The 20051-nt window shown below is 40.1% G+C and overlaps 1 protein-coding gene across 1 annotated transcript in view; it reads left to right on the forward strand.

Moving 5' to 3' along the window:
- slit3 (slit homolog 3 (Drosophila)) overlaps positions 1-20051 on the forward strand; it is a 303620-nt gene that overhangs the window by 242950 nt on the left and 40619 nt on the right. The window contains 8 exon segments of the mRNA XM_051954454.1: positions 1070-1220; positions 4739-4813; positions 6276-6419; positions 8982-9125; positions 12463-12626; positions 15910-16042; positions 18431-18499; positions 18642-18713. Coding sequence (XP_051810414.1) covers positions 1070-1220; positions 4739-4813; positions 6276-6419; positions 8982-9125; positions 12463-12626; positions 15910-16042; positions 18431-18499; positions 18642-18713 — 952 coding nt within the window.

Raw genomic sequence — 20051 nt, forward strand, 5'->3', positions numbered from 1 at the left:
CCTCAATAGGTGGTCGTGGTTGTTTAACAATGACAAGCAGTGAACAGATGAGCCATAAAGAGCGTGTGCCAGGAGCGAGCAGAGACAGGATGAAGGAACAAGTAGTCTCTGCCACTGTAAGAACAGTGTGATAGCAGAAACGGTTAAGTTGACAGAGAACAGATAAACAAGGAGAGAGCAGGAGGAAGAAAAAGCTGTAATGACAACCATGAGTTCTAGAAAGAGTGCAGTATATGGTGCACAAACACAGATGCTGCATGATGTAGAGCAGGTCTATTCTACAGGCACTCGTGGTCATAAATAATATCTACTCACATTATATCTAAATAACAGAAGTGGGCTCTGGTTCACCTTGTTAAACAAAAACATCCGGGGTTAAACCACATTTATCTGCAGGATGATTCCATAAAACCACCTGGATATCTCTTTGTTAATCTGATTTACAGCGGTCACCATGCTGAAGTAGCCCTGCCTGTATGAGCACTGAGTCTGCTACAGTGTAGTGCTGCAGGAACAACTGTTCTTTCTTCAAATGAAAAACATAGTTTCATGTCTTGTGAATAACTGGTTGGCTGATTAGATTTTATAACCTTTGACAAGTGAATTATGAACAAAAGTAGAACAAACTCCTGCAGGGAATTACTTTATCTGGTAGTCCAGCATTAGAATGTGCTTATGTCTTTAAGTGTTTATTGTTTTGATTTGCTTTTCTCATATTGGCACAACATGATTTTTGACATTAAACACGCAAGCATAATAACTAGTAATATGTCATGTGACAGCACTTAGATTTTAAAATATCATGTCTGACTTATTGTCCTTGGTGTCTCATTTCATCTTCCTGTCATTTCCTCTTCCCCTCCATCTTTTTTCTCTCTTGCTTCTGTTCTCTCTTTCGATTTAATTTATCTCTGCTTTCTTCTTTCCAACTTGTTTCCTTCTGTCTCCTGTATTGTTTACCTCGTACTCATTCGACCCTCACCGTTCTCCCTCCTTCTATCCTTATTCCCATGTCACCTTCTCTTTGCTTTAATCTTTGCCTCTCCTCCACTCTCACTCTCCTCTGCAGGTCAGGAGGACTATCGCAGCCGTCTGAGTGGGGAGTGTTTCCAGGATCTGGTATGTCCAGAGAAATGTCGCTGTGAAGGGACGGTGGTCGACTGCTCCAATCTCAAACTGACCCGAATACCTCCACACATCCCTGAGCACACCACCGACCTGTAAGTCAGCTGGTGTTTCCTTTAGATATATGCGCACATAAAATCTGCGAGGCTCTGGAGACTGTATGACCTGACTGCGCATCTGCACGGAAAATAAATGCTGCTCAGCAAAGCAAATGCTTGTTTCAAGAAGAGGCTGTGCGAGGGGATTTGCCATTAACAACACCTTTATAATTTATGATTAGAACAGCTGTAACTGAAATGGTAACCATCGACAGATCCCAAACACGGAGGGAAGGTGTAAATTCTCCAGAAACCCCTTACTATGTCCACCTACTGTGCTTGACACACCTCATGGATAATCCCATTCTCACAGTGCAACTAGCTGCTATATCCTGTGAAAAGGACAAAGTCATAGCCAGCTCTTCAGAAATGTCCACATGAGCCCTGTGTGTTTTTCTGTGTTCAGTATAAGAGGAAATGCGACTCTCTTAAGCGTAGCAATTGTCGTGTGACTAGAACAGTGTGTACGTCTGTTGTCGCCTTTTAAAGTCCGCATCAGGCAGCACATGGAGCTGCAAAAACCATGAATTGGCCTTTAAACTGATCAAAGCTGAAAGTGTAAAGTGCCGCACACCTTTAAACATAACCACAAACTTGCCAAGAAGCTCTACACCTTCATTCGTACACACCAATACATCCATGGATACATGTTTGAACGTGCACTCAAAATCACATTAAAAGACTAAAACCTGTAGGCTTTTTTTTTTTTTTTTACATGCAAAGAAATACACAATTGTACATATGCATGCACGTGCGTCCTCTGCCTCTGCTTCTCTGAGTGCAGTATCAAGAATGTCACTTTTCATTTTTAGCTCCCAGACCAAAATGCCCCTCAACAGTCTTCCATCTCCTTCGGAGTCCCAAAGGAGCCATCATCATGTCTGGCGAAGGGTCTCACACTAGAATACTGAATAGTCCCATGGATCATTTATTTAACCGCTGAAGAATGGCAAAGGAGCAACAGATAAAACGCCGCGGGAATACTGTAATGTGATGGCGAGAAAGGTTAAAAAGTCTGCATGAATTCAGAATCTTGTAAAATCATTGACAAAATATTTATTTAGTGCTGCGGCGCTTAGACCATAAATTCAACGGTTCCAGCCTCTACTTTGTGTGGGCGGCTACTTTTCCCTGTGTAGTATGTGAGTTGAATATCATTAAGCCCTTGACCCGATGTTGGACAAAACCACACAGCTGATGAAATTATTAGTTACAACCCTAATATGTTTATATGTATGAGGGCGATGAAGCATTATGTTAAGGGATTACAGTCATTTGTCTTCAAAGAGAAAGGAACTGCTCAGAATTTTAAAGAGCTGCTGAAAACACAGCATGACAGCATATGTAATAATTTCTATGATGTGATTTACAGACTGACAAACTGCTCATGGGTCATAAAATAAACACAATTGGAGATCAAAAGCTGGATTTCCGCTTCAGAATTGTGACTCAAATGTGTTGCTTTAAAATCAGCAAGACCCATTTTACTTTCAGCACCTGGCCCTTGATCATATATTCAATAAGTTAATATTTCCTGCAAGGAAATAGGAATCTGGCCAGAAGCAGTGTTTTGCCTGTTAGTGCTGAATTGGTGGCATCTTTAAAATGTGGGTGAAGGACGAGAGTTTCTGCTATGGTTGTCACTGTGGTCGTAATGGAGAAAAGCTGCGGAGGGAGACCGCTGCAGCATTAAGGCAGATGCAGGACGGCTGTCACAGTATTACTTATATTGGCGAGGTTAGTCGTATAATGGTGAATTCAGCCATGGCTGCCACTTTAGATAACTAATATCGCCTGTATTCCACAGACCATTATCCCCCAATTCATCTGTCTCTTTCTTTGGTTCTGTTTCTCTCATTGAACTTTGTATCCTCCAATCCTGCCTCTTTTCCTGTCCAACCATTCCCAGGATGCTTCGTGTCAAAAATATATACTTTGTCCTTTATGGGTGGTTAGAGGGCGCATCAAAGTTTCTACTGTTTACGACACCTTGTCTTGCGCTCTCTTTCCCTTAAGAACGCGACTAACCAGTAGGTTTCTGGAGGCCACAAGCGTGCACTAACACACATACACACACAAGCCGTCAGTCGGGCCATGTAACCCGCCTTATCAGGGGAAATCAGGGGAGGTTGTGGTTCAGCTGAAGGCTTTTTATATTTTTGCTCTCCTTCTCTAATCTTTCTATCTTTCAGGCTTTCTTGGTGGCTCTTTCCACTAGCCATAAAAACCCTTGACTTTGGCCTTGAGAGTGTTCAAAAAGTATGAAATCAGTCTCTTCAGAGAATTTTTTGCACTCAATTAAATGTGCAGTTTATGTCAGAGGCTGTAGCTCACACGGTGGAGAGATCAGATGTTTTATCCACACTGCCTACATTCAACATATGCAAATTAACCCAGCAGCGGAAGCAGTATCACTTTCCCACCATCACCGATATACTTGAGACTTTGCAATATATCATTTCAGTTTAACTTTACACAGGTTGTTCCTTCGTCTAACCACCCATATCTCATTAGACAGCGTCCCCTAAAGCTGAACTTTTTGCTTCTTTCCTCAGTTTCTCTCATTCTATCTCCGTCACACATACACATGCACAAAGAGCATCCTTTTAGCAGCTCCCTTTTAGTACAAATTACCTCAATAAAGCAGATGTCTAGCTTCCTATCTCTCAAACTGTTTTCTCTTGGCTTAGGGCAGTGTGGGTATTGATGACTACATAGAAAAGATTCATTGCTCTTCTCTTCCCTCCATTTTTTTATTTTTTTATTTCTTCCCCCCCTTCATTGTTTTGTGCTGCATCATGCCTCAACCGTCACTAAAGTCCTCTTAACCTTCATGCGGCCACGAGGCAGCATCTCTCTGTGTGGATGTTTGTTAGCCGAGCCGCGCTAGACAACCCACAGCGACGAATTTAATTCTCTGCCAGGGTGGGTCTAGTTACCCTCCATAAGGCTCGAGGTTGGATGCTCCTAAAAATCACCATGAAGTGTAGCGTCAGAAGGCGGGCGTAACTAACTGACGACAGAGGCGTGACGATTCTGACAGAAACAACCGGAAACAACTAGCCTAGCCGCGCTAGACAACCCACGGCAACGAATTTAATTCTCTGCCAGGGTCGACAACAAAAACGACAACAGTCGTTAAGCTCCATTAGCACCAACTCTGAATAATCTTTCTGTTAACATGTCTGTAATATACTTGAGCTTCACCCATTGACTGAATAAATAAGGCTTCACCGAACTCCCGCATCCTCTGATTTCCGGCGCTCTAGGAACTACGTCAGCCTATTCGTTGCGCTGATTGGTTGTATACCTACCCAATTGCTGCAGAGTGATTTGATAGACAACCTTTTAGCCCGCCTCCCTCCCTGTCGAGTGTGCCTAGACCCTTGCGTCTTCAGAACATGGGTCTAGCGTGGCTAGGCTAGATGTTCGTTTGTGTGTGCGCGAAATTTGAAGCAGTTTGTTTCGTGAAAGAATCAACATCTGACTCCGTCTCTCCATCTTCCTCTCTGTAGGCGGCTGAACGACAATGAGATTGCCATCCTGGAGGCTACAGGGACTTTCAAGAAGCTCCCCAACTTGAGGAAGATGTACGTATGCTTTTGAAATAAGCACTATTATATTTGTCCAATGGTTTTATTTTTTCTATTATGGTCAAGGCTGTTTGTCTTTTTATTTGTTTTTGCCTTTCTTTATATATCCACACATCCAATTTGCGTTATGCGAACTGGGCAAAAAGCAGGGTGATCTTATGTATCTCACATTTCTTTGTCATTTCTAGTGGGTTGCTCGGTTGTTTTTTCCCTATTTGGTATGTTCATATTAAATAAAGTGAATGATGCAACAGCTGAGAGAGAGAACAGAAAGAGGAGGATAAAACTGGAACTTAAAAAGTAAGAAAAGAGGAAGAGAAGGAAGGATTGGAGTGCAATGGCGTGATTGAAAGCAAAACAGGGTCAATAAAGACAATTAAGGAAGAAAAATAGAGAAAAAAACATGAGAGAAATGTGAGAAAACATGCATGCACTATGGGTGGGAGTAAACATCAGAAACGACTTGAGCGAGGGATTCAGGAAGAGGGGAAACTGAAGGCAAGCAAGAGGGTGGGAGGAAAGATGGAGAGAAGGGAAGGGTGGGATGGAGGAAGAAAATATTAAATGGAAATAGAAGATGGGCCTTCGCTTCAGATTTACAGTCAGCCCTTATCTACAACCTACTCTAGGTTTGTGTGTGTGTGTGTGTGTGTGTGTCAGAGTGAGATAGAGAAAGACAGAGCAGAGACCAGAAGTTGATTTATTGGAGAGGAAATTGCTAACCATCTAGCAGTGTCACTGACGATATAGATTGGCCAGCACTCATTTCCATTTTCCTTCTCTCAATTCCTTCCCTCGCTGCTTCGTCTCCTTTCCTCGCCTCTCCTCACCTGCCATTTTCTCTCATGCTTTCATCTGCTCTGTTGCTTTTTAACTTTGCCTGGAATCATTTTTTTTTATTATTCTTTTTTAACTGCCTTTATTCATCCTCTTTCCGCTCGTCTCCTCTCTTTCCTCTCATCTTCCATAACGCTGATAAGAGGAAACACAAAAGTAGCTATGAATGAAAGCTACAGTAGTTGTGATAGCTATCATCTCAAGTTATTGTCTCTGCGGCCGAGCGCTCTCTTTTCCTTTTCATTTCACTCCAAGCAAGAGAGATAGCAATCATTCTCAGTTGTATGTGACCACTTGTCTCATTTACCTTTATGCGTGTGTGTTTGCTGTCTGCTTTGTGAGTTAAAGTAGCAGCTGGCTGTGTTATCAGAAAATCCGGGCTAATGTACAAGACAAGGATATTAAGATGAAAGAGAGAAGAGTTAACCTTTATTAGTTGAAGGGACGTGATTGATTGCTGCAATTAAATTGGAAATGTTATGCATGTGTGTGACACTCATGTGTTTGCATGTGTGGTTATCTTACCCCTCCGATCGTGTATTTGAACAACTTCATCGACAATCCTCCAAATATGAAAAACACCCACATTTGTTCATTGTAATTTTGTTTGTTCTCTCTGCAGTAACCTGAGCAACAACAAGCTGAGGGACATCCGTGAAGGTGCGTTTGATGGAGCGGTTGGCGTTTTGGAGCTGCTGCTGACGGGGAATAAGCTGACTGGACTGCAGGGACGCATGTTCCGAGGCCTCGGTGGCCTGAAAACTCTGTAAGTGTATTTTACAGTAGTGTGTGTGTGTTTGTATAATTCATGTTGTGAGAGCATTAATCTGTTCACACTGTCCTCTTCCAAATGGGAGGTGAGGTATTGAATCATTAAATTTTAGTAGGAAGACTTGGTATTAGGTCAGAATGAGGTGAAGTTTAGGTTAATGGAAGTGGTGGAAACACAACTATGTGTGATTGTTTTCAGCAGTGTTTTTTTATGTGACCGCTGATCTACTTTTTAAGAAAATAAATGGTGCCATAGCCTTGACGTACAGTAACAAAAACTACTGAGAAGAAAGCAAAGAAGTGTACCGAAGGAAGATTTATTTCTTAGCGAGATTTGGTCAGTGTCCTTCATTATGGGATGGTGTCAGATGTAAATAAACCTCATCACGTTGTATGAACCTAATGTATGAACCTAATGTATGAACCTTACAGTTCAAGAGTTTACATTAGAAAGAAGTGGCTGCATTGAGAGATACTGAGTAGTAAGATAAATATACTCCCTTACATGATTCACAATTTTCTGCCAGCACTCCTCTCTTGCATCATTTAACAGTGATTTTTATATTTTTACCCTAATAAATTTTTTCTATTTTTCATAGCTCTTTATTATTACAGCCTGTTCCTCTTGACTGACGCAGACGTCACACCATTGGTGCGTTTTGTGCCGTGAAAGAATCAAATGATGCATCAAATGCCCACTTTGATAGAAGCATGCACAGGGCCTGGTGAAGAAACCTGGAGCTGTTGTTACACCTGTTATCTCTCATTATGTTTTTAGGTTTTGTCAAACCATCTTATGCAAAGAACTTACTTTATACCGTAGTACACCCCTTGATGCATCAGTGCATAAATGTCAGAGCTAAAAATACGTGTTTAAATATTTGTTTACATGATTAAAACTAAACTGCCATCTGGCATCTATATACTGGTCTTTTAGAAGGTTTCTCAATATGTGTCTGTCATGTTTTTCATATTGCTGTGAGAGACAAACAATTTAACTTAATATTACAACAGTAAACCATGTTGCTGACTGTTTCTGCTTCTGATTTTATATAGTTTAGTTGTCCTGCTTACTGTCTGAGTGTTTTTTTGTTGCATGCATGTTCTGTTATGGTTGTTACTTTTTGCTATAAAGGACTTACATCAAGCAGGCCATGAGTTGTGTTAGCATCTGGTTTATGGTGGACTTCATTAACTTTTTCTCTCCCAGACTGAAAGGAGAGGGCCAGGATTGTTTACGCACTCACCCTGAAATCAAGGCTAATGACACCATATTGTTGTTGCTTTAATTTGGGCACCCACCATAAAGAGGCTAGTGCCCAATTAGGGGTTACAGGATAGTGTACGCAATCATGAGCTAATGTTGTCTGTGTATACTCAGTAATGACTAGCTAATGCTATCATGTATATATATGCCGGCTAATGACTCTCTAATGGTATCATGGCTGTCTCTGTATTATGTTAAGAGGCTCCCTGCTCCCGTAATAGCCTTGCTAACTGGGTTAGCCTGTCCCAGAGATTGCTAATGCTAACTAACTCACTTAGCCTGGTCCCATATGACTGCATGTCAAAAGCTAATGTCATATTACAGTGTCTGTCACAGTTGTCCTGGGGGGACTGGTTTGAATTTACCCCAGCTCTCTGTTTTATCTTGGTCCATGTCATTACAGGTAATGTTCTTTTATCTCTGTCTTTTGTTTCTTTTCATCTGCCAGTATGTAGTTTAGTATTTGTTTTTCAGCTCAGGACATAGTACGACTTTGATCCTTTAAAAAATTATTTCATTCAAGAAAAAGAAAAATTGAGAGTATGAGGTATTCTTCTATAACTTTAACATTTAGTTACCCCAAACATTTTAGAGGTGTTTTTTTGTTCATTTTCTTTTTTGTACATGACAGACTTTTGTTTGCTGTGAACTGATTTTACACTGCAATATAAATATCGCAATAGAAACAACACAACCATTACTGGAAATAGAGAGAACCTCAAATCTTTTGAGCAGCAAAATTTGAAAATGTCTGTCATGAACATATCCATTGCTTACAGCTGTTACAATACTTGGAAGAAATGGTGGCTCTGTATAATATAGATTTTTTAATACTTACATTTTTAAGTTGTTTCATACTTGTCCCTATCTGATCTGTGTAAACACAGGATACAGTGCAGCCAAAACTCTCCTGAATTTTTTGTCGCATGACATTTGGTTGCAGGTGAGTCACTTTTGGCTCCCTGGTTTTGACTGGTTTTGTATTTTACAGAATCAGGTAAGAGCTTTGATTTAGTTAGATCTCCCAACATCATGTCCTGCCACGGATGAGCAGTCCATGTACCACTGGAAAGCCAGAAATCTGATCATTCTCTCAGTTTTTACACTTCCTGCCTCTAATAAATGATGCCATTTTGGTGATTTGTTTTTAAAGACAACATGCTCTTCAAACCTGCTCGTACTTTTTGGAGTACAGAGGGTTAAAGTCAGGATTTTTGTAATCTTGCAGGCACTAAATTGCAAACGGTAGTCTATTGGCTGTCACTAAATATGTGGTATTTGCGTTTCCAGCATGCTGCGGAGCAACCAGATCAGCTGCATTGACAACAGCACATTTACGGGTCTGAGTTCGGTGCGTCTGCTGTCGCTGTATGACAACAGGATCTCCAGTATCGCCCCAGGAGCCTTCTCCACCCTGCACTCCCTGTCCACCATGTGAGTCATATCCGTGTGAATTTCTCCCTCTTTCTGTCCCTTATTTCCCTGTTTTGCTTTTTTTCTTTTCCATCCCATCTTTTGTTCTATCGCTCAACATGTGTCACAATCTGTCTGCATCTATTTTCGTATTTAGCGGCATCTCCCCTCTCATTTGTCTGTGTTTCTTTCTTTATCTGTCTCACCCCTTGTCTTTCTCTCTATCGCCTAGTTTTTTTTTTTTTTTCAGTCTTATTGTGAGTTATCTTCACACCCCAACATTTGCACACATGTTGCTCTCTGGACACTGTTCTCCTCACAGATGCTCTCCATCATTATCGACTAAAATGGACTGGATCCCAGGGCATTTGTTATCAAAGCAAATATATTTCAGCATCTGCACAGACACACATGGACACACAAGAGCATATGTGAGCCTGTTTTTATCTTTCCAAAGATGCAAACACCTGCTGCAACTAAGACATTGATTCTCACATTGTGAGTCCCCACGCATGTATAATGTGTGTGCAACTTGAGTTCGATGCTGATTGGTGCTCAGTCTCTGTGAAGTTACGACAAGCATCAACCTGCCATGAAACATTATAGTCAGGGAGGAGAAAGAGAGAGAGAGGCAGCAGAGAGGTGAGGTGTGTTTTCCTCAAATCAGCTGACCACCCAGATGTGAAGCTTGTAAATAATAGATTTTAGCAGCTCAATAAAACATTACAGGTTGATTCTTATATGTTTTTTTTTTCTCAGAAGACAGACATGCCAAGCCCAAAAAGTCTGTCCACATCCACTCTGCTCGCTCTTTATTTTCCTCCATGCTTTCTTTCCTTGTTCTGCCTTTTGTTCTTGCTCTGTGTCCTGCTGTGTACCTGTCATCTCTGATTCTAGTTGCTACCTGAGTCTTTTGGGAGGAAAGGTGGGAAACAAGAAAGGGGAAAACAGGGAAGATAGAGGGGGAGGAAAGATGGATGCAGCGTTGCATAAACTCGGCTTTGCTCATTGGGGCTGATATTATATTTCCCTCATTCCTGTCAGTTGTTACCAATCATCCTTTTTTCAGTTTTTAATTTTCTTTGTAATAACACTTACACTGTTTTCATATGTCTACCGTGAAAGAAAGATGGGTATTATTTATTTATAGACCCTCTGTTCATCCCCCCATTCATCTATCCTCTGTTTTTCGCTCTCCGTCCTATTATTTCTAATATCTGTCTCCATTCTTAGTGTTGTTTCCCAATAGACTTTGTCCATTTAATTAAAAGATTAACACATTGAAAAGGAAGGAAGGGATTTAGCTTGCGTTTGGTTGCTGTGCAGTAAGGTCAGTTCATTACAAGGAAATGAACAAATAACTTATCCCTATCTGTAGCAGCACACCATTAATACTGTAGCCCAGACAGCAGCATTTAGGTTTATAAGTTCAGCACTGGACTGAGTGGTACACCGCTCCAGACATAAAAAAGGAGGAACCACATCATCATTTAAGAAATGCAATTTGCTTTCCAATATAGAGCTTCTTTTTTTTTAACTCCTCTCGTTTTTCCACTTTTATTTTCTTATCAGTCACTTACTCAATGACACTCACTGTTACAACCCAAAATCTTTTTTCTTTGCAGTTCATTGTAGATATTTTGATAGCCGTTGCTGAGCTGTGTTGAATCTAAAATGATAGCAGTGAGCTAAGAAGAAAATGTCAAATGTCATCACAAAATCAGTTAGTTTATCTGTTGCAGGGTAAACTCCCAGTTTGATGATTTTCAGGATTTATTAACTCACTGACTCTCTCTTTACATTTAAATCACTGTGGGCTTGTTTTCACTGCATTATGAAGTCCTTTCCTCTAAGGAATCCGCACAACTATGGCCAGAAATAAGACAATTAAAACATTAGAGTTTGAGTAAAAAAGTAAAAGTTAGAATATCATAAATTCTAAAAGAAAAGCATGAATGTGGAATTTCTTTATATATTTATTCTGTTGAAACGTTACACATCCTGCAGTTCAGCAAAGTTCAGCTGAAAAGTCCCAGAATTTTTGTCACGCAATGGTAGGTCACAGCTGAGTCTCTACTGGCTTCATGGTTGCATCGAGAACTGCATAACTTTTTTCTTTTTTACAAAGTCTGGTGCAAACTGTGTGATTTTTGTGAATTTTTAGATGAAACACATAAAATCAAGTGATTATGCTGAAAATTCAATTTAATTAACCTAGTTTTTAGGACAGAATCACAGATGATCAGTTCAAGGACTGTTGAGAAAATGAAACTCTGATGATTCTTGTGATCTACAACTCTGTAAAGCAGAATCGGACAGAAATTTGAGCTAAACTTAACTTCTATTCCATTAATAAGAATTAGGCTGCAACACAGACACACAGTTGATATTTTTGTCCATGCACAGGATTTGAGATGCCTGGAGCAGCTTTAACTTGAGTTTACCACCTGTCTCATGTGTGCTGCTGATGCCTCCTCCCTCTTTTCAGTTCAAATATGGCTCAGCATAAATATTACATGAGCCGCGTTACAAAAGCAACAAAATGCAGTGAGAGGTGATCAAAAATGAATAAAATGAGCAGATAACCTTTTCTCTTTTCTTTCTCCCTTTTGACAATTTTCAACTCTGCCATTTTTCTTCTTCAGTCTCCATCTCCCTTGTACTTTACAAAATGAATAAAAATAACTGATAACCTTTTCTCTGTCCCTTTCCACCGGCCTCTCTTTGTCTTCCATCTAAATTTATTCAAGTGTATGTCTGTGTTGTTTGAATTGGACAGTATACTATACAAATTGCTGCTATTATTATTAATCTGAATATAATATACAATATAAATAGCTTATAATCTCTCTTTTTTTTGTCTTGTGTTCCTTATCTGTCAGCTTTGTTACACTGCTGTGTGAGTTAGTCAAATTTTAGGTCCTACCTGAAAAATAGTATGTTGATGGCTCACATCTATGTAGCCGTATTTTTTTAGGGCAACAAAATGATTTAATTTTTTTTTAATGTGAATCAGTTTGTCTTGATTAATTTGTCATGCTCTGAAAATGGAAGTATTAGAATTGTGATTGTGCAACACCTTTTAGAAGAGAAATTCCACTGTTCTTTTCTTTTTTACTAATTCACATACATTGACGCAGCGGCTTGGAGCTCCACTGTACCAATATCTGTCAATCCAATCACCTTTCTACATATTATTTGAACATTTTCTTATACTGTGTATTTTTTGTTTTATTCTATTTTATCTCATCTTTTATTCTATTCTAACTCTGGATTTTCCACGATTATTTTGTTGACAATGATGGTCTTCAATCTTTAATCTTCAATGATGTTCTTCTCTCCCCCAATATTTCCATAGTAACCTTCTGTCCAACCCGTATGTGTGTGATTGCCACTTGGCCTGGCTCGGTCAGTGGCTGAAGAAGACCAGGGTGGTCAGTGGGAACCCTCGCTGTCAGAAACCAGCCTTCCTCAAGGAGATTCCTATCCAAGATGTGGCGACCCCAGACTTCACTTGTGATGGTGAGTTTCTCTCTCTACCATTACTGTAAGCTAAAAGTTTGTTTTTTTTCCCTCTGTGGCTCATAAAGCATGACTAAGTGAGGATTAACACCTTAAGTCTTGGTTTTATTCTCGGTCTACTGCGCTACTCAGGGTGGGCAGGCAGCATTTACAATTACAAAAAGCTAACAGCCGTAAACCTGAAACAAATGACATGTGTCAGTCAGCGGCCATGTGTCCTGTGCAGATAAGGGCATGAGCCAAGTTATTGAAAAGTTAATTAAATGTGTCCTTGCATCATGTTTACACAACCCAACAACTGAATGCATTCTCTATTTCCCAAGAAAGACCGTTCGGGGTAAATTTCCACATGGAAAATTGTTCCAGGTGGTAATAATGCCCAATATAACTTTAAATAAAGTGAGACAGGAAGGTTGGTCATGGAAGGAAGGGAAATGACACTTTACATTATGGGAGTGAAACTTTTTTCTGGAAATCTCTTTTGCAGAAGAAGTTCATGTGCAAAATGTTCTTTGCACTGTTGCGGCAGCATTGTTACAGTCAGCGCGCTAAGTTGCATAAGACTAAATCTGGCAGAGCAGCAATTTTTCTGTGTTGCAGCTGCGACATTCTCAGGTATGTCACGTCTTTTGGTTTGTGCAGGAAAAGACTTGTGGTCATAACAAATGTGGTCAGAACTTAACAGCACTAGCAGATACTCATCTCAAGAGCTTCCGTCATCTGAGGCCTTTAGCCAGCAGAGACACACACACACACACACACACACACACACACGTCTTCGGTGAGGTTTTGCGAGGACAGAATGATCAGCAACCACTGGCGAACAGCAGCCTCAGATGACATCAGCTTGTGGTTTCTGCAGTGACGTTGCTGTTACCGCGACGCTGCCGGCCTATAGCGACTCAGGCCGTCAGCTTGGCCGCCAACTTTGACGCCACAGACAAAGTGTGGTCTGGCTCCCACATCTATTACATTTGTCTTTAGTTTCCCCCTTTTTTCTTTCTTTGTAGCTCTGTGCTTTAAGCTTTTTTCAATTTCCCCTTTGCTTTGTCTTACTTGTTCATCCTCTCGTTCCTTCCTTAGCTTTTTTTTTTTTAAATTCATTACACTTTTCTAATTTCCTATAGCTGTGCTGCAGCCATTTGCTGAAAATGAGTTTGGAAAGTAGTTAGCTGCGTTGGATCAAGCAAGGAAAGATTGTATCACTTCTTGATATTCATTCTTGCATCTTGCACACACACATACACAGAAATCTACTTCCATACTCGCACAGCTACACAAATCTAAATTTAAAGTCACTCAAACCGTTTCGCCCTTGCAGTGATCACGAATGCTGATCCTCATTTTATTTTGTAGGTAATAAATGCAAACTCATCTCTAGAAGGACTGTAGTCGCTTTGAAGCTACTAAAAAAAATCTCTCATGCAAAATGAAGTGTGTTGGTTGACCTTGAACATCTATAGTTTGATTATAATGACTCTTTTTTTATTGCACTGTTCGGCTCAGGTGGTGGAAATCAAAAATCTAGATCATCACCTGCATCAAATCGATAGTTTTTTGGCTCAAGGTCCAACAGTTAACAAAGATTTGAAGATATCGTGCTGAAAGTCTGCCAAGCAACCTATTAGACATAACCTCCTGATGATGCTGAGATGTAAACACTCTGACAGTGTATATTTTGTAACTAATCCTCCAAAGCACAGAAGCGAAGGGACACACACACATACACACACCCAGGTACAACCAAGGTTCCATGTCCAGTCTATTTATAGTTGAGTAAAATGGCTGTTAAGGTGTCCAGAGGCAGCCGGGGGAAAGGTAAAGTTAATTGAATTTGTGAGAAGATATTTAGCGCACATTTAGATGTTAGTTCAATCAGCCAACTGTAGAGTGAGTCAGCCCACGGCTACACCTCCCTGTGGACTCACAACCTGCACACATCAGATTAGACACACACATATACACTTACATACGCTGCTATACTCACGGGCACATAAGCGCCCATTTACTCGACATTTAGACATTAGCACAATTAGAAAACTACAAAGTGAATGAGAAAATGGCCATAGGACAGGAGGGAGGGAGCCATTTAAAAAGCTAAATGTGCACCAAGCTCAGTGTGCACAAACACTCACGCAAGTATTAAATCGGCACACGGTGGCACACAACAACGTGTCTGAATTTTCGAGCATAAACTTGGCCTTTTCCTTTTCCCATTCCTCTTTCTCACATACACACAAGGTCAGATTGCAGTTGTTATGTTTGGCTTAGTGTCCAGTCTTCATTATCCTTCATTATGGTTTTAACTCGGCTTGTTTTACATTTGGGACCACAGTTCAACTATTTACATACTGCAACGCTAGATTAAAGCTGTGTGTGCGTGAGTTGGCGTGTCAGTCAAGGAAATGGAAGATGTTTTAAGCCAAGAGCAACACTTTACTCTCATCTCTGATCCCTCTTATCTCAGAGCGTTAGAGTGATTACAATCACTCTGATGTTTTCCGTCCCGACCATGTGTTTGTGCTTGCGTCGCTACAAGTCCACAACTTTCTGCCACATCACAACTGTTCCGTTTCACTCATTCTTATGCAACAAAATGCTCAGTAAAGTGTTGATACAAGTCATCTGAGTCACATGTTAAATATTTGGTTACTCTAAGGTTCAAGTTAAAGATCTATTTTTGAGCGGTTTACATTTTCAGATAAATATGGCACAGTTATGGACATTTCTGAAACAATGCGGCTAGTAGCAGCTGACTGTGAGTTGTATCAACTTTTATTCTGTTACTGTAATTACATGACTTTATAAAGTTGCTGCAGGCCATCCGACCAGCATCTGCTCAGTGTTTTTCCAGAATCATCTGAGGAGTTTTAAAATCACAGTGACCTGCCTGCAGGTCCTGAGCCAGATGTTGAAACACACTGGCGCAGCTCATTTTAGCAGCCTCTGGTCATTTGATATGGATTATAAAGTCCCCTTAAAAAGTGCTGAGTGCAGAGTTGAATGGAATTGACCAAGTGCCACACTATTCGTTCTGTCTTTATCTCTATCCACCCCTTCCTTTCACTCTCTCTTTGCTGTGCTTTGTCTCTTTTTCTCTCCTCCTTTTGGCCTGAACTTTTTTCAACCCATTTTCCTTTCTTCTGTCTGGGTTTTTTTCTCCGCTCTTTTCCTCTCGGTGTTGCTCTTTCTCTCTGTCCTTGTCTTTAATCTCTCTCTTCTTTTTCCTTCTCCTTCTTTCTCTTTGCCTTTTTTTAATATCCCCTTCTCTCTCTCTTTCCAGGTGCTGAGGATAATGGTTGTCTTCCTGCGTCTGGCTGTCCTGACGTCTGCACGTGCTCAGACGGCGTGGTGCGATGCAGCAACAGAGGGCTGCACTCGCTGCCCAAGGGCATTCCCAAGGACTCCACCGAGCTGTGAGTCAGGCACCGTAGCACACGCAGACCAACGCAAACACAACGCAAACACAACGATGTGCGCGTTCAAACATGCAGACACGCAAAGATGACGAACGTACCGGCAGACCTGTACGTGCACATAAAAAAAAAATGGCCCTTTGTGTCACTGCGTGCTCGCCAGTAACGTGCAAAGTCACAACCTCGCACGCACATAAACACACACAGTCACACTTTGCTGCAGTGCAATATTGATGCAGCAGTTTGCCCTCTGCTGCTTCAGGAACCACTAAGTCATTTATTGAACACACACACACTGGCTTTCTTTCTTTCTCTGACTTTATGGGTTTATTATCAAGTAAGTGTTGCATGTACTTGTTTTTGTGTGATAATTATAATGTTGATGTCATAAATCTATGAATCATCCTAAATATTTAAATCTGTCTACAGGGCGCTCTAATATATAACACTGAAACTACACTAGCAGTTGAGGGGGATTACTATGAGTGTCCTTGGGTTGTTTTTTTTCTAAAAGCATCTGCAAAATTGATTTCGAGAATCTTTTCAGTGTTAAAATACCAAAGATAAGTATGAAATCCATTTTTTACATTTACAAGCTTTGCCAGAGCAGTGAAGGTTTTTCAAGGTTCTGTCTCTAATAATGTAGCTGTTACTATCAACACTTTAAGTCTTGGACTATTTTGTTTCTCTTTTTGGGGGGAATTTACGCCTGAAAAGACAACCTTGCATTCAGTCATTAACAATTACACAACTGTAAGGCTAAAATTAGCAACCTTGTACTCTTTCTGTAAGAGACACTTTGGAGAATTTTGAAACACAATAAATAAATTTTAGACTCATCACCAGACCAGCAAGATTTAAAGAACAAATTCAGTAAAAACAGATTATCTTTTTTTTTCTTTTTCTTTTTTTTTTTTTTACCTCTGCTTAATAAAAACTACAAATTGGAGAGTACATCACATCCTTAAACTGACTCACTAAGCAACATGTGCAGAATAATGAGACCTCAATGAAGCACAAAAACATTTAGAGGCATTTTAGTCAGAGTCCCACCAGACAGTGGTTTTAACTTCATTCGTCAACAGCCCTCTAAAAATGGAGACCGACTGCTTTTTAATGATATATAGATTGTAATAGTAACTGTAACATCATCCTGTAAATAGCAGCAGTTACTTATTGTAAATTGTGAGATATTAATTATTAATTTCGAGTCAGTACGAGTCCTTGTAATAAAGAAAGAAGCCAATAAAGGAAATGTCTATAATAGTAGTAATTGTTAGAATTGATGTAGGATAAAACAAGGGTAAAACAATGTTAATCAAGATTAGGAAATTTAGAAAGAAGTAGGAACAAAATGTGTAGTGGTGTGAGTGAATTATTGCACACAGAAGCTCACTGACGCACAGAGCCATGCGCATACACAAACACACACACAGAAACCCCTCTAGCTGTGAAATAGGCCTGCTCTACAGGGTCAATAGCAGTGATTAGGTATTGATCAAGCTGAAGAAGACACTCCATCATACTGTCCACATGACCTACTTATGACCTGAGAGAGGGAGAGGAACAGTGACCAATGGGTCATAAGATATGTGTGTATGTGTGTTTTCTGGAGCATATGTGTTTGTTATGCTTTTCTTACAAAGATGCAAAGGGTGAACATGTATGTTTAACTACTATAATTTTTCATTGGAGAGCAAACACTTTCCTGTAGATAATTAGATAAGAAGACGGATACTGCTTTCATGTCCGTGCATTAAGTTAGGAATATTTGATTACTAAGTGGTTGAGTTTACGGTGGAAAGAGCTGGCTTGACTCTTTATAATGCTCAGAAATATGCTCACCAACCTCCATAAAACTTCTAAAACTCCAATTTTTAACACAAACCAACAAGGTCAAAATGCCAATGACAAATATGACCAGTGCAGCAACTTTCCAGAGTGCTGTGGTCACTGTCTTTAATCTCAGGCTGGCAGTTCAATCCTCAACTCCTCCTGACCACATGTCTAAGTGTCCTTGGGCAAACCGCTGAACCCAGTTTGTTCCCAATGGTCAGACCATGGACGGATGATGTGCAAACTGTGTAATACTTTTAATGTAATTTACTAAACACAGAGACATGAGAGTTGTCTCATCATCTACAAAAGCTAAATGTTAAAGTATTTCTTCATCACTTTCTGTTGGTGCCGATCCCACTCGCATCATTCATCTGAATACAAAAACTGAAACTTTTACCCTCTTCCTTGTTTTTTATGTCCTCTGTCCTCCACACTTTAATGGGGTAAAAGTTGCAAAACCCAAACTTTGATGTGTCATTTATTCGCCCCTGTACACCTATATTTGTCTATGTAATACATATCATACTAACTCTGCACATTTCCTTGCAGTTACCTGGAGGGTAATATGCTGACATCTGTGCCCAAGGAGCTGGCAGCCCTGAAGCAGCTGTCGCTGGTGTACGTACCACTCGCATAACCTTGAGCAGAACACACGTATGCCAAATCCTTGTGAGGTTTGGAAAACCAATATGGCTGCATGCGGTATGTTCTGTATGTGTGTCTATCTGTGTGCATTCACTGTATGTTTGTTTCTACACAGGGACCTGAGCAACAACAGCATCAGCACATTGGCTCCGTACACTTTCAGCAATATGACTCAACTGGCTACACTGTAAGCTCCCATGGCAACACGCTCACCCATCCATACATAAACATATGTCTGTCCATGGCTTGATGTCATACAGGAGTTATTTGTGTATATGAGGTTACCAACCATGAGATAAATCAGTGTTTTTGACTCTTAATTTTGATGAATCACCCTATCTTCTGTCCTCTTTTCTTCATCATTTTTCCACTTTCTTCTTTTCTCCACCATTTCTCATCTCTGTCTTCATCCGTATATTATCCACTTTTTTAAACTGTCTTTTTGAAGTTTCTCCATCCAACTTTTTAACCTCTGTCGTAATTTTATTGCTAAATATCTCCTCAATTCAGTCCACCTTTTTCTACACTCCGTCTATAATATTGCGTTTCCTGACTTTATTTTTCTCAAAATTCAAAACCCTCTGAACTTCAAGCAGCATCTGGGCAGTTTTTTTTTGCTCTTGTTACATTTTTACCTGACCCTCTGTAGAAACAACACAATCTCTAAAATGTCGTCTGTGCGATTTACATTATAGTGCCATAAATCCTACAAAGAAAAAACAAAACAAAGGTTTAATATTTTTTAGGATTATTTATTTTACAGAAATTGAAAATGGTCTCAACATGTACAGCATTTTTCCAAGTGATGAAAGGCTTTTGCCAATACTTGAATAGATATTTCATTAACTGCAGTTTATATTTGCCTCCATTTGTGTCTCTTCACTGCTCTGTATACACAGCCTGCAGTTCAGCCCATTTCAGTAGAAGATCTCTGGATTTTGTCACACCAGTATTTGCCACAGTTGAGTCAATAATGGCTTCATGGATCTGGCTAGTGCAAACACTTCATTTTGGATAGATTTTTAAAAGGGACATAAATTAAAGTGATTTTGATGATACGTCATAATTTCAGGCTTAATCTTGGTGAGGACACATAATTGGTTAAAGACCATCAGATAGCTGAAAATCTGACAATCCTTTCTGTTTTTACAGCTTCTGGCTCTGATAAATGCTGTAATTCTGCCACTTTTTTTGAAAGATAACATGCCTTTCAAACCTGCCAGTGATTTCAGGGTTAGTCAATAACCCCAAAACCCCAAATTATATATATTGTGTTTTAGTTCCGATTCTCACTGAGTCCCCCTCTTCTCTTCTCCAAGATGACATTTTCCATTTTCGCTGTCTTGCTCTCTTTCAGTGTTTAGCTTTTAGAGCGTATTACATGGATTTTACATCAACTTACTGGATTTTGTGTGTCCAGACAAAGTTGACTGAGAACGATAGCTCTTTTCCAGCAACGCCCTGTTTTATATCTCACATAGTTATGCTGATTTACATCTGGGAGCTGCCTAGTACAACCACACAT

The sequence above is a fragment of the Acanthochromis polyacanthus genome, chromosome 10, assembly GCF_021347895.1.
Source record: "Acanthochromis polyacanthus isolate Apoly-LR-REF ecotype Palm Island chromosome 10, KAUST_Apoly_ChrSc, whole genome shotgun sequence".
Lineage (NCBI taxonomy): Eukaryota > Metazoa > Chordata > Actinopteri > Pomacentridae > Acanthochromis > Acanthochromis polyacanthus.